Genomic DNA, 15,868 nt, shown 5'->3' on the forward strand with positions numbered 1-15,868 from the left:
TGACTAAATGGACATGAGTTTAACCAAGCTCAGGGAGATAGTGAAGGACAGGCAAGCCTGGCATGCTGCAGTTCATGCAGTCACAAAGAGTTAGACAGGACTTAGCGGCTGAACATTGTAAATTACATTTCCCCCACTTCTCTCAAAACACCTTGTTCTTTTCCTACTGTGCACTTGCATTTATTATAATTCACACATTTGTCTGTTTACTTCTTTAACATCTCACCCCTGCTATCAGGGACTCTTAGGGCACGGACAAGTCTATTTTGCAAACCCCTGAATCCCAAGGACCTAGCACAGTGCCTTCAAACAGTGCCAACAAACCACTAGGTGCCTGGTTGAAGGTGAAGTCACAGGTGGATGCCTTGGCAGACGTGTAATGCCATCCACTGAGGCCAAAAACACAAAAGGAGGAGCAGCAATTAACTAAAAATGGTTACTGCTTACTGAATTGACTCCCAACTCTTGCACCTTTTCAGGTTTTCCTCCCCCTGTCTTCAGGCACCTCCTTCCTCACGTTCATCTACACCTTAACCCATATTTTTCCACACACCTTCACTCCAACCAGTCCATTCTAAAGGAGATCAGTCCTGGGTGTTCTTTGGAAGGAATGATGCTAAAGCTGAAACTCAAGTACTTTGGCCACCTCATGCGAAGAGTTGACTCACTGGAAAAGACTCTGATGCTGGGAGGGAATGGGGGCAGGAGGAAAAGGGGATGACAGAGGATGAGATGGCTGGATGGCATCACCGACTCGATGGACCTGAGTTTGAGTGAACTCCGGGAGTTGGTGATGGACAGGGGGGCCTGGCGTGCTGCAATTCATGGGGTCGCAAAGAGTCAGACACGACTGAGCGACTGAACTGAACTCGCTCATATTTTTCCAAACTCTTATGTGTAAGTTCTCCTTTTCCCTCTCCTGGAACTCATTACATTTCCTTAGAGACTCAGGGGTCCCCCCACCCCACATGTTACTTCTCCATGTCATAAGAGAATTCTCACTTTGGGATAGCATCTGCCCATCTGGTATACTTCTGAAATTCCCGGCTGGGTAAATCCCGCCAGAAAAAAATATCCGCGGGGACCATCGGCTCCACACACCTGGAACCCTGCCCGGCGCGGTCAGTGCAGACAACTGTGAAAAAAAGCAAAGGTTCCTAACTGCAGCGGGTGAGAACTGGCCCGGAGCCTAGGCCTGGGACCTGGCAACCAGGGGCAGTGCGGTCCAGGGGATGATCGGGCCAGCACACCGCCTAGGGGCTGCCGGGGTTGGGGAGCAGCCGTAGGCTGACAAGTGAGAAAGCCCTGCTTCGCGCCGGTCCCTCAGCTTCGCAGCGGGCGCAGGGACTCCAACCCCATTTCCGAATTTCTCTCCCTTTGCAACGAGCATTTAACCTAAGGCCAGCGGGAAGGCGCTGCGGAGAAGGGCTGCCAGGCCTGGAAATAGTGCCCACCGCGGAGCGAGTCCCCGCTAGCACAGAGGAATCCTCGGAATCTGTGAGAAACCACGAGGAGATGCTACGAGCACGACCGTTCCCTTCCCAATCAAGTCTCAGAAACCCTTGAGTCGACGCTGAGAAAGAGCGGGAAAGCCAGCGCTGCCACCAATCTGTCCACCCATTGGCCAATCGCGCTGTCTTTCCCTAAGATCCGCCTCCCTTGCTCGCGGGCGATGTTCTTATCGGCTGATTTCCGCCAGCCTTCAGCTCTCATTGGTCAGCTCCTCCGTTCGTCAGGTTGGGCCTTGTAGACAGGCGGAGAACGGAGTCTGGCTCCGCCCCAGTCGCGCACAGGCGCGTCTGTGTTGGAGTAGGAGGCTCCGCCTCCGCGTGCCGTGTGCAAAAACAAACAGCCGTTAGGGAGGCGGGGCTTAGGGGCGGGGCCTGGTTAGAAGGAAGTGCGCGATTGGGCAGCAGACGGGGTTCAAATGAGCAAGGCGAGCGGGCATTGGCCGGGGCGGTGCGAGGCGGGCCCCGGTTATTGTCCGGGCTCTCGCGGCCGCGGCGGCAACGGCGGTCGGTGCTGCGCTAGCGGCGGCGGCGGCTCGGCGGGACCGAGGGCACGAGCGGCCGAGACCATGGTGAGGGCTGCGGGGCGGCCGGGAGGGCGGCGATGGCCGAGTGGCGCCACTACCTGTTGAGGCGGCGGGCGTCAGGCGGCGACGACATCGGTGGGGCGGGCGTCAGGCGGCCGGGCTGCCAGCGGTCCCGGCCTCGCTCGCCGCGGCGCCGGCGCGAATCGAGCTGCGCGGGCTGAGGCCGGGTGTCCCTGAGCAGGACAACCCTCGCTGCTCCACAGCACCTCCGTAGCTGCTGCGACTGACTTTTGAGTCCTAAATTATGCGTTGGTAAGAAAAGTGCGGCTTTTTAGAAACGCGAATGGAGGGAACCGGGCTCCTTGTGAAGTTGAGAGGGAAAGGCGTTGGAGGGGGGCTGTGCCCTGCGCGGGAGTGAAGCAGTAAAGCCGAGGCGACGAGTGGTGTCCGCCCGAGCGCCCTCCGGAGACAGCCCTGCCCGAGGCTGAACCACAAACAGAAATTGTGGTTATTGTGACGTTCTCGCGTCTTAGATCTAGGGTCGAGCTTGTGGATGGTAGCACCCGGGCTGTGTAACTTGTAGTTGTGCGGTTAACGGAAGCGCTTTCACAGGCAGACTCTGGCATAGATTACATCTGCTCTGTAAACTGATTTGCTCGAGCAGACAATTCTCGTGATGCTTGCTGGTTTCAAAAGGTGTCACTCGTTTAATCTCTAGCAACCTACTATATGTTGGCTGTCCCTTTACCAGCAGCTAAAAATACATACGCGTTCGCATGGCTAAAAATACAGGAGGCGTGGAGTTGTCATTCTTGTTTTGAAATTTTAAACGTGATGGGAAGTGAACCTGTATCTGTTAAACAAATTTGCAAGTTCCTTGACATCCAATTTGCAACTTTTTCTGAATGAAATATACTCCATTGGCCTCCATAGGCATATTTTCTACCTGGAGATGCTTAGCCCAGGTTAATACTAACTCAGTTTTTAGAATAAAAAATTTTATCGTGCTTGTATTTTGTTTCTCAGCAAACGTATTAAAATGATTGTGCGAAGTTGGGAGGCTGTGTTTACAGACTTTGAGGAGGTTGTGAAAGGAAAGTATTCATTTACTATGCAATTTTACATTCACAAGTTTAATTCCATAAAGTTTTGTTTTTGCTAAGTATAAGAAATGTATCTGGACTCTCCAAGCCACGGAAATAGTCATTTAATTTACTGAGATTTTAAAAAACTGATTTCCTGCCTACTTCCTTAAAAAACAAATAGGTTAAACAGCAAATGTAATGGATTTGGAACGGTAGGGATAAAATTGCTAAAGTAAATTGGGAAACCTGAGGACTTTTGCAGTTAATAACTTTTTATTGATAACTGTGTGTTTCATAATTCAGTCATAGAGAAATAATGATTATAGTTTTAGCCTCGTGCACTAGTTGAGATGTTTCTTATGTTTTACATCAGGGAAAATAGAGCTGAAAAGATTTATTTGAAGAATAAGTGAAAGCACATGGTTACTTGAACTGACCTCAGAAATCCAAAGATGATGCAGTATTTTTTTCTTGTATAGCAGTATGGTCAGAAATTATTAAAAATATATGAGGCATTCTTGTAGAAATCTAAAGTTTCTCAGTTCTCTTTGTTAAACTTAAATCAGTCTCTCAATAGATTATTAAATTTAAGAAAGATACTAATTATTCATTTTTTGTTCCTGCTCCTAACACCTGCTAAGGCCTTTTATTTTTTTGCCTTGAATATAGATTTGAGAGATAAACATTGGCTCAGCTGAGAGATGGGGTATGGGGCATACATAGTTGATTTTTAGTCTAAAAAATAAAGCATTACAAAAGGGATATGCCATTTCTACTTCACAAATACCCTCAAACAACTGGCCAGTTTTGTAAACTGATTTTTTTTTTTTTAACAGACAAGAAATAAATTTAAATAGTAAAATCAAGCAGTTCAAAAGGGAGTATTGGTTTCCTTCTCAAGTCAGATCCTTAATATTTCTTCCCTAGTGGCAAATAACTTTTCTGGTGTGTTGTGTGACCTTCTAGAAATGTATGTTATACACACACTCTGCAGTACCTCATTTTTACATAAACAAAAGCTCATTGCGATTGTACATACCTTGCCTTTTACCCAAATATGTATTGTGATTTCTTCCATATCAGCACATGTCTATAATTCATTTGTTGAAATAGCTGCATAATAGTCCATTGCATTTATATACTGTGTCCTATTTGTGAACATCCAGGTTATTTGAGAAACATTTCTATCATTTGAAAGTGTTTTTTCTTTAACTCCTTAAGAATAAGTTTGAATGTCTTCTTTTTTTTTAAACGCACATAACAGTGACCATTTTGCAGTTTTTAAAATGCCTGCCAAGTCTATATTCCATCCTCTTCACAGCCTCTGGCAGCCACCCTTCTGCTTTCTGTTCCTGTGATTTTGACTAGGTAGGTCATGTTAAGTGGAATCAGACATATTGGTCCTTTTGCAACTGGCTTATTTCACTTAGCATCATGTCTTCAAGATTTATTCGTGTGGTAGCATGTATCAGAATTTCCTTCATTCTTACAGTATATACCACAGTTTTCCATGATGGACGTTTAGGTTGTTTCTGTCTTTTAGCTGCTATTTATAATACTACTGTGAATAAAATAGCAAACTAGTATACAAAATATCTGTTTGAGTCCCTGCTCTCAATTATTGAGTATATGCCTAGAAGTGCTAGATCATAAGGTAATTCTGTGTTTAATTTTTTGAGGGTTTTTTTTTTTTCTCAAGATGGTATTTTTTTTCCTCTCAAAAGAGGTAAATTCTGAATATTTCTATGGAAATGATAGATGCTAACATTTAAAAAATTATTTTATTATGAACTATTTCTAACATAAGAGTTACATTGATGATGAATATTCTTCAGTCTGAAATTTGAAAAATATGTTCAAATATTTAGAAATCTCATTTTAAATAAGTATTTAAGTTTCTATCTCATCTTTATATAAATCAATAAATGGCAATTTGGCATGGATATTTAAAATTGAAAGAGAATTTTTTTTTAACTACCTAAAATAAAACTAGAAGAAATTTTGTTTCCTAGATACTTTTGAAATAGCATTTTTGATTCTTCATCTGGAACTTTTTTCACTTAGGCTGGAGGCAAAGCTGGAAAGGACAGTGGGAAGGCCAAGGCCAAGGCAGTGTCTCGCTCACAGAGAGCTGGGCTACAGGTAACGGATTCATTATTAAATTAATTTCTTAACAGTTGTAACTCATGACTCAAATGTTTCTTTAATTACAAAAATGTACTATTGACTGTTGATAATGAAATTAATTGGTCAAAATATAAACGACAAAGCAACTGCCTTTTAGTTTGTACTCTTCTAAGCAACGACACGTTAGGAAAACATCTTACGCAAATTTGGTGATTTTGCTGTCTTAAAATCTGTTATTTCTAGATTATAATTATGTTCCTAGTACTTTTATAAACTATCATATTGAAGTGAGTATGCTGTTGCTTTCATTTTGAAGAAGGTGTTTCTAGTGGTATATCAGCTTTCAGGATGAAATAGAATGGACTGTCCACTAGTCCCTCTGAGTCTTTCCCCAATACCTTCAAATGTAGACTGAGTTATATATCCTCAAGAACACTAGATTTTGTATATATGAATTGCTGTAACTTTAATCCAGAAACCCAAATTTTTCTGGATGAGTAAGAATTAATTGCTTTACATGTAAGAGATACTTTTTAAACAGGAAAGTTTGAAGGCCAGACTATAAGGTAGTGATGCAAAATTTTTAAGGAAGAAGATGACATTTTCTGAGTGGTACTGAAGGAAATGGAAGGGCACGAACTTAACCTTTATGCGTACTTTCTGTTTTGGAACATCATGCAAATATCCATTAGAATTTATTTGAGGGAATTCCCTGGCAGTCCAGTGGTTAGGACTTGGTGCTCTCACTGCAAAGAGCCCGGGTTTGATCCGTGGTTGAGAAACTAAGATCCTGCAAGCTGCATAGCCAAAAAAAAGACAAGTGGAATTTATTTGAAGTATCCTTACCTTGAAGTTGGAGATGGAAGACAGATTACAGGTTATTGCGGTGGTTTAGGAGTAAGGTAACGCATACTTGAACTTATGTGTGTGTGTGTGTGTGTATGTTAGTTGTTTAGTCGTGTCTGACTCTTTGCAACTCCATAGACTGTAGCCCACCAGGCCCCTCTGTCCATGGAATTCTCCAGGCAAGAACACTGGAGTGGGTTGCCATTTCCTTCTCCAAAAGGAACTATGGAAAGAAGGAAAGTGAAGTCGCTCAGTCGTGTCCAACTCCTTGCGACCCCATGGACTGTAGCCTACCAGGCTACTCCATCCATGGGATTTTCCAGGCAAGAGTACTGGGGTGGGTTGCCATTTCCTTCTCCAACTTGAACTTGAGTGGGATGGAAAAGAACAGAAGGCATATATATGCTCCTAAAAAACGAGAGGAGAGGTATAGGTTTGAGAGGAAGGTCAGAAGTTTCTCTAAGGCCTAGACCCTAAGGGGAGTTTGTAGTAGGAGCAAGTTATGAAATAAAAATTTTGAGTGGAATCATTTGGAAGTTCCAGTAAAATAACCATGTGAAAATATCCAAAAATTGAAGATTTGAGTCTAGCTTTCCAAGAGAAGTGATCAAAAGAATTACAAATCTAAAATCACTTCAGTAAAATTGGTAGTTTGGGCTATGGATGAGTTTCCTCAGTAGTGCTTGAGAAAAGAACAAAAAGACATTGGTGGACTCCTCACCGTATTTGACATATTTGAGTCAAACAATGAACACTGAGGAGTAGTCAGAGTTAGTGTTAGAACTGTGTAATCCTTGTAGCCTGAGAAGAATGGTTTTCAAGGTCCTCTGTGTCAGACAACATGTCAATCACTGAGGATCTAAAAGTGAGTAAGGCATAGATCCTGGTCTTGGGGACCTTAGAATTAGGGAAGGAATGTAAATAGAACAGTCATGCATTTTCTTCTGAAGCACACAATCTGGAAGTGGCTAGTAGATTTGGTAATTAAAATGTTACTGCTGATCTTTAAGAATGGTGTTTAACAGAAGCCAAGTTTGGATTGGGAGAAAATGGGTGACAAGAAAGAGGTTTCAAGTTTACTTTTAAATTTTGCCTTTGGAAAGGGATGTCTAGACTGTAACTGGAGGCAGTTACAGTAGACTAGACATGTAGAGACCTTTGAACTGTGCAGAAGGAAAGGAGCCATGAAAAGGAGGTAATTGAGTTGTTGAATGATGGAGCAGTAACAGGATGAGGAAGGTCCTTAAAGTCGGGGGGCGGGGGGTGGGTGTGAGGCATAGACAAGTGGGATTAGGGTACTGTGGAAATGAGAAGGTACCTATTCTCAGGAAGTCACAATGTTGGTTTTCTTAACTATCAGGTTACCTCTTGAAACTGAGGAAAGAAGAATGAAGTTGGGGCCTAAAGAAGGTGGTAGAGGTTCATAGTCACATGAGCCTGTTATGTGAAGGAAATAATTAAATACGAATACGGTTATTAGGCCCTGTAGAATGTGTAGTTGGTGACTATACTGCATAGTTTCTCTTTATTGTGTAATGACTCCATATTATGCAGGAATTAATTTGTAAAACTGTGAGTGGTTTTTGTTTTTAAATTCTGTCTTCAGGGGGTGTAAAATTAGTCATGGCCATTTGGGGCTAATTATTAGGACTAATACTAACTTACAAGCCCAAAGAACTGTTAATTGGCAAATAATTTTGACTTCTAATAAGTGTAACCAAATTTTTTATCTGGATTTACTTATGTCATTTGGCTGTTCATTATGTTCAGTAACATGATGTTAAAACTTCAGTGTTTCCCGTTTGGATGGTCTCTCTTTCAGTTTCCTGTGGGCCGCATCCATAGACATTTGAAGACTCGTACCACGAGCCATGGAAGGGTCGGTGCCACTGCTGCAGTGTATAGTGCTGCAATTCTGGAGTACCTCACCGCTGAGGTTAGTGGTGGAAATAATTATGTGTTGGAATCCCAGAGTTGTCTTAGACATAAGTGGCTGAAACCCATGGAAAATGAGTTTGAAACAAAAAGACTCACTCTTGTTAGTTTCTTTTAATAGCGGTTTTTAGATGGATCTTATCAGCCAGTACTAGTGTCAAACAGAACTTTGGTGTGCTCACTTTTAAAGTTAGTACAATAAAGGACAGAAATGGTATGGACCTAGCAGAAGCAAAAGATATTAAAAAGAGGTGTCAAGAATGCACAGGAGAACTATACAGAAAAGATGTTAATGACCCAGATAACCACGATGGTGTGATCATTCACCTAGAGCCAGACATCCTGGAGTGTGAAGTCAAGTGGGCCTTAGGAAGCATCACTATGAACAAAGCTAGTAGAAGTGATGGAATTTCAAATAGTTGAACTATTTCAAATCGTAAAGGATGATGCTGTAAAAGTGTTGTACTCTGTATGCCAACAAATTTGGAAAACACAGCAGTGGCCACAGGACTGGAAAAGGTCAATTTTCATTCTAGTCCCAAAGAAAAGCAATGCCAAAGAATGCTCAAACTACCACACAATTGTACTCATCTCACACGCTAGCAAAGGAATGCTCAAAATTCTCCCAATCCAGGCTTCAACAGTACATGAACCATGAACTTCCAGATGTTCAATCTGGATTTAGAAAAGGCAGAGGAACCAGAGATCTTGCCAATATCCTCTGGATCATCGAAAAAGCAAGAGAGTTGCAGAAAAACATCTACGTCTGTTTCATTGACTGTGCTAAAGCCTTTGACTGTGTGGATCACAACAAACTGTGGAAAATTCTGAAAGAGATGGGAATACCGGACCACCTGACCTGCCTCGTGAGAAATCTATATGCAGGTCAAAAAGCCACAGTTAGAAACTACATGGAACAAGAGACTGGTTCCAAATTGGGAAAGGTGTATGTCAAGGCTATACATTGTCACTCTGCTTATTTAACTTATATGCAGAGTACATCATTTGAAATGCCTGGCTGGATGAAGCACAAGCTGGAGTCAAGATTGCCGGGAGAAATATCAATAACCTCACATATGCAAGTGATACCACCCGTATGGCAGAAAGAAAAGGACTAAAGAGCCTCTTGATGAAAATGAAAGAGGAGAGTGAAAAGCTGGCTTAAAACTCAACATTCAAACTAAAATCATGATATCCGGTCTCATCACTTCATGGTAAATAGTTGGAGAAACAGTGGAAACAGTGGGAGACTTTATTTTTGGGAGGCTCCAAAATCACTGCAGACGGTGATTGCAGCCATGAAATTAAGACACTTACTCCTTGAAAGAAAAGCTATGACTGACTTAGCTTATTAAAAAGCAGAGACATTACTTTGCCAACAAAGGTTCATCTAGTCAAAGCTGTGGTTTTGCCTGTAGTCATGTATGTATGTGAGAGTTGGACCTTAAAGAAAGCTGAGCACATTTTGAACTGTGGTGTTTGGGAAGACTCTTGAGAGTCCCTTGGACTGCAAGGAGGAGCAGGCCAGTCAATCCTAAAGGGAATCAGTCCTGAATATTCATTGGAAGGACTGATGCTGAAGCTCCAATAGTTTGGCCACCTGATGTAAAGAACTGACTCGTTGGAAAAGACCCTGTTGCTGGGAAAGAGTGAAGGTGGGATGAGAAGGGGATGACAGAGAATGAGATGGTTTGATGGTATCACAGTCTCAATAGACATGAGTTTGAGCAAGCTCCAGGAGTTGGTGATGGACAGGGAAGCCTGGCATGCAGCAGTCCATGGAGTCGCAAAGAGTCGGACATGACTGAGCGACTGAACTATACCAGCTGAGCTACCAGGAAAGCCTGAACTGAGGGTCAGTAATCCATGTTTTTAAGTTGACTTGACAAACAAGTGTAAAATAATTTAAATACCATACTGCTAATTAAACAAATTCTGAACTATGTATATAAGCAGTAGGTGATATTTGTGGACTTCACTGATGGTCCGTCCAGTGGTAAAGACTCTGCACCCCGCTGCAGGGAAGTTTGATCCCAGGTCAGGAAAGATTCCCAAATGCTGGGCATCATGCCCCCGCTCCCCCCCAAAAAAGTAGAGTTTGTGAAATTACAGGATAACTCTTAATTAATAAAAGTTTGAGGTGGAGTAAAGTTTTAGCAGTGTGATCTTACATTTTTTTATGTTTATTATTTGGCTGTACTGGATGTTCATTGCAGTACATAGGCTTCTCACTGCATTGCCTTCTTTTGTTGTGGAGCATGGGCTCTAGGGTGCACAAGCTTCAGTAGTTATGGCACATGGGCTTAGTTGTTCCACGGCATGTGGAATCTTGCCAGGCCAGGGATCAAACACATGTCCCTTGCATTGGCAGGCAGATTCTTCAGCACTGAACCACCAAGGAAGTCCATCGCAACTCTTATGATGATATGATGACATGAAATTTGGTAAAAGACCTAATCAGTGCTGGTGCTCTGTGTGGTTATACACATAAAATGCTGTATCTTAACTCAGTTTGACTTTTCAGGAAATTAGATTTTATTTGGGCAAAAGTTCTTAATTCATGGACCATCACTTCCTCCATAGTAATCCCTCTTAAGTAAAACAAAAGGGACATCATGAGACTCCTTCAACTGCATTCCAAACCAGGAGAGTAATTTGAGTAGCAAGCAAGTCAAGTGATAGAGTTAGCCAGTCTAGTAGAAGCAAGGGGAAGATTCACTTGGGAAAGATGTGCTTGGGAGCTAGGTTGAAAGATTTAGGTTTAATCTGTGTGTTAATCATCACTGCTGTCATTTCATTAACTTTACCAAATCATTTGTTTTCCCATTGGAGATTTAACATTTACTTTAACATTGATAGTTTCAACTTTACTGTATTACAAGGAGGGATTTTTGTGTTGGTAATATTTTTGTTGGTACTAGTTAGCCTTTCTCGTCTATCACTTTTATATCAGTTTTCATTAATACTTGTTTAGCTGTAGGCTTTTCAGAAAGGTATGCATTTTGTTCACTCATGTGAAGATACAGGCTTCTGCTTCAGAACGTTCATGTGCCATCTGAACTCCCATTTTCTTTGTTCTTAGGAACTTTGATTACGACTTTTTAGGTTAAGAGTAAATAATGAAATAAATATACACATTCACACACACACACACAAGCATGTATACATACATAATCAAAACATGTCTTCCAGATATCTAAGTTTGGGGTTTTAGAAGTAAAGGAAATAATGAAATCTTAAGTTTGGAGGTAATTAACTTTTCAGTGTTTCACACTAGAATCACTTGCAAAAGCTTTCAAAAGATGGTGGTGCCTGACCTCACCTCTGTCCACTCACAGCTGCATTGGAGAATGGAATAGAGTACTGGTGATTTTTAAAGCATACTGATTGCTCCAGATGTATACCAAGGCTTTCCACCACTCTGCTTAAATCAGGAGGCTCTGTGGAGTTAGTTTTGTATTGTTTCCATCAAAAGTTTTATAATACCAGTACAGTCTGTGGAGGTGAAAAGAGAAATGCAGTTTTATGGCCAGCTGGGACTTTGAAATTACTCTTGCTGAAAATTCCCATTATAGAATAAAGGGCTTCTGGCATACTGCCTACAGATTATAAAGCCCAGCGGTGTTAGAAATTCTGAATAAGGAATTATCTTTATACTTTTAAACTTTTCTACAAGTCGTAAGCAATAAATTTCAGCTGTTAAGGGCTATGAAAAATTAGACTACACGGGTATATTAAAATATAATCATTTTCTAGATGTTCACAATTAGAATCTTGGCTAAGGGATAATAACACTTATTTCTTGCTATAGAAGTTGATGATTTTTGCTCGTTTCTAGTTATTTTGCGGAGAAGGCAATGGCACCCCACCCCAGTACGGTTGCCTGGAATATCCCATGGATGGAGGAGCCTGGTAGGCTGCAGTCCATGGGGTCGCTAAGAGTCAGATATGACTGAGCGACTTCACTTTCACTTTTCACTTTCATGCATTGGAGAAGGAAATGGCAACCCACTCCAGTGTTCTTGCCTGGAGAATCCCAGGGATGGGGGAGCCTGGTGGGCTACCGTCTATAGGGTCATACAGAGTCAGACACGACTGAAGTGACTTAGCAGCTAGTTATTTTGCAGAGAATTAATATAAAAGGACCAAATGAAGTACTAAGAGTTCTATAACCTTACTGTAGAAATTTGGAAATAAATTATTGTTGGTTTATTTATGTATCTTTTGTGTTTTATGTGTAGATGCTATAGTGATCTTTTAGCTATAATTGCAAGTCTAAACAGAATCCTTAAACACTTCACCCTTGTTTGATATGTTGTCTCATGGGTGCTTTGTAGGTGCTGGAGCTGGCAGGTAATGCATCTAAGGATCTCAAAGTTAAGCGGATCACTCCACGCCACTTGCAGCTTGCAATCCGTGGTGATGAAGAGTTGGATTCTCTTATCAAAGCTACCATAGCTGGGGGTGGTATGTATTATTTACTCTTCAACGTAGACTGTTATTGCCCTTAATGACTAATACGTAATTCAGATCAGTGATCCAGTACTGAGAACATAGAAAGTTAAATTCCAAAAGTGTTAAGTCTGTTACTGTTCTAGGCTTCTTATGATCTGAATAAAAATTTCTTCTCCACATACAATGCTGTTTTTAAAAGGAAGTTCTTCAGCTAAATCTCATAGATGAGATTTGAAACCAAGTGTTTAAAATACTTCCTGTATCCTTTAAACTGTGTTTCAATAAAATCATCTTGAGAAATTGCATAATGTGATGCTCTTAAAAGTCAGACTGAGGGTAACTGAATGAGTCAGAATCAGTGAAGGTGAGATATAAGGTGGTGGTTCTTCATCCTTTTTGGATTACATTTGGAGAACCTCTTGAAAGCTGTGGTTACTCTTCTCAAAAAAAAAAAAAAAGAACACAGAAAATCACACCATTTTACATACAGTTTTAAAGGGGGTTCCCAGACCCCAAGATGAAGATCCCTTGGTATAGATACTTAAGTAAACTTCATTCTAAGAGAAAAACAAATACCGTATATTAACATATATATGGAATCTAGAAAAATGTTACTGATAAGCCTATTTGCAGGGCAGGAATAAAGATTCAGACATAGAGAATGGATTTGTGAACACAGTGGGAGGAAGGAGAGCATGGGAGGAACTGAGAAAGTAACCTTGACATACATACACTGCCACGTGTGAGATAGATGACTAGTGGGAAACTGCTGGACAGCACAGGGAGCTCGCCCCTGCACTGTGATGACCTCGTGGGTTGGGAGGGCACTCCAGAGGGAGAGGATATGTGTATACTTAGAGCTGATCCACGTTGCTGTACAGCAGAAACCAGCACAGCATTGTAAAGCAGTTATCCTTCAGTTTAAAAAAAACACCTTCATTCTTTGCGGATTGCTCTTTGGGGTTGAGGGGCTGAACTGATAAAAGTTTTTCTGCTAATACAGTTTCATTTCTTTTCATTCTAGGAGTGATCCCTCACATCCACAAGTCTCTGATTGGAAAGAAGGGACAGCAGAAAACTGCTTAGAGAGTTGTCATAACCAACGCTCTTCCTCCCTGTCGTTGTACTGTAACGGGACAGAAGAAATAATGGGGTTATGTGGAATTTTTAAAACAGTTAAATGGAAAACCATAGACAATTACTGTAGACATGATAAACATTTGTACGTTCTTAGAATCGAAGTTTGATAAAAGTACCTTTTCATGTGGCAACAGTTGTGTTGATTGGCTAGGTTTCTCCCTTGTGTTTTATACAAAAATGGAATTGATAAACCATTTTTTAAAAAAACTAACGTCTCAAAACTGTTCTGTTTGTGCTGTGTTGGAAATATTTTGCTCATCCTTTGAAATTTTTAATATTTCAGATTGGTTATATATTCAGAACAATCAGAAATTGGAAATCTGCTTCTATCATTGATACCATATTATATTGGATCTTAGAGGTACCTATTTGTAGTATGTAACAATTATTTTACATATCACTAAAGAAAAACTGCCCATTAAACCATGATATGCCATCAGTTATAAGATGCATCCAAATTTCAGAGATCTTAGAATATAAAAACATGTTCAAGAAATGAAATGAGAGAGTGAAATTATTTAAATTACTTAATGAGGACTTATATATGGCAGGTTCTGTACTAAGTGCTTTACCTCCATCTTAAAGGTATGGAAGCTGAGGCTCACAGAAGTTAAATGGCTTGCCAGAAAAATTTATCTAGTAGATAGAAAAAGGCAGAAGTAGGATACAAACCTAGATTTGGCTGACTCCAGAACCCACACACTTAAACCTAGAACTGAAGTGAAGGTTATGTAAGTTGTCTGCTTTTGGCTTAAAATTCCAGCTTTTAGTGATCTTTTATTGGTACAGTAATATTCAGTAATTTGTACAATATTTTAAAAATATTTTTGTCAGTTTCTAAGTAACTGTTGTAAGATTTAAGTTAATGTACCAGTTAATGGTCCATCAGGAAATTATATTTTTTCTGCCTGGAAGTCTTCATTGACAGTGGAAATTCTTGAATGTTTTCTAATACAACAGTATCAGTACAAAACTCTCATTTTTTAAAACTTATTTTATTATGGAAATTTTCAAAAATAAAGAGAATAGTATGATGAACACCCATGTACTCATCCTCCAACTTCACCAGTTATCCTGCGGTCAATTTTGTTTTACCTATATCCCTCCTCAAGCCCTCATGTTAGTTGATTAGTTTGAATCCCGTTCCAGGCATAATTTTCGTATCTATATACTTAAGTATGTGACATTAAAGAAGGGGTACTTTTTAGACTATAACCACAGTACCATTATTTTGAGACATTTTGTAATAGCAAATATCCAGTCAGTATTCATATATTCCTGATTGTTTCCTAATTTTACAGTTGGTTTGTTTGAATCAGGATCCATACCGTATGTCTTCCGTTTTACTGATAGCTCTTAAGTTTCTCTTCAATCTATAGGTCTCTTTTTTTTTGAAGAAACAGTTCTATAGGATTGTCTCTTAAGTGTGGATTTTACTAAATCTTGGCACATATTTTGAAGAAGCTTCTATATTGAGAAGATCTACAATTGTCATGTGTGAAGTTTGGTAGTTTTTAGAAACCAAAGTAGCAATAGAGAAGGCAAAATAATCTTAACAATTTAGACTAGAGTTTTACTAGAGTTCTCTAGAGATTTGCTTCAAATTTTGGTAATGTAATCATTTGCTATGTACTGTGTTCCCCAGGATTGTATTTTTGTTTTCTAATGGAAGAAAACTAGAGCGATTGGGCCAGGTACTTTGAGCCTCAGCTTCACGTTTGGTCCATCTTGCTGCATCTGTACACCGCTCCCTCCTACTGGCTTGTTGTAAAGTGTGTCCCAACCATCATATTTCATCTATTGTACCTTCACAGGTAACTAGGAAGGGTTTATATGTATGTGTGTGTGTTACATGTTTTTTTGTATGTGTGTGTGTATTTTTTGTTTTTTCCCCTGACACTGAGTGGGATGCAGGATCTTAGTTCCCTGACCTTAGTTCCCTCAGGAGGGACCTGAGCCCCTGCTTTAGGAGCATGAAGTCTTAACCACTGAACTGCCAGGGCAGTCCTAATAATAAACAATTTGAAGTGAGCCAAATTTGGTCATACTTCAGAATCCATGCAGGATTGGTTCCAGGACTCCTTGGATACTCAGATCCATAAGATGCTCAAATTCATTATATAAAATGGCATAACACTTGCACACAAGATTGGACCAGATACATTAACTCATCTCTGGATTACTTATAATACCTAAAACACTGTAAATACTATATATAGTTGTAAATACAGTGTAAATATTCTGT

The 15,868-nt window shown here is 40.5% G+C and overlaps 1 protein-coding gene across 2 annotated transcripts; it reads left to right on the plus strand.

Moving 5' to 3' along the window:
* Positions 1 to 1,756: 1,756 nt before the first annotated feature.
* On the plus strand, positions 1,757 to 14,688 carry H2AZ2 (H2A.Z variant histone 2). Of its 2 annotated transcripts, XM_069588186.1 has the most exons (5): positions 1,757 to 2,080; positions 5,185 to 5,262; positions 7,916 to 8,029; positions 12,366 to 12,495; positions 13,508 to 14,688. In XM_069588186.1, the coding sequence occupies exons 1-5, from the start codon at positions 1,928 to 1,930 to the stop codon at positions 13,567 to 13,569; spliced, it is 537 nt and encodes a 178-aa protein (XP_069444287.1). In that variant the 5' UTR covers positions 1,757 to 1,927; the 3' UTR covers positions 13,570 to 14,688. The 2 variants fall into 2 exon arrangements, with proteins under 2 accessions (XP_069444287.1, XP_069444288.1); XM_069588187.1 differs by lacking the exon at positions 7,916 to 8,029 and having other exon boundaries at positions 1,913 to 2,080.
* The last annotated feature ends 1,180 nt before the right edge of the window (positions 14,689 to 15,868 follow it).

Source organism: Ovis canadensis, chromosome 4 (assembly GCF_042477335.2).
Source record: "Ovis canadensis isolate MfBH-ARS-UI-01 breed Bighorn chromosome 4, ARS-UI_OviCan_v2, whole genome shotgun sequence".
Lineage (NCBI taxonomy): Eukaryota > Metazoa > Chordata > Mammalia > Artiodactyla > Bovidae > Ovis > Ovis canadensis.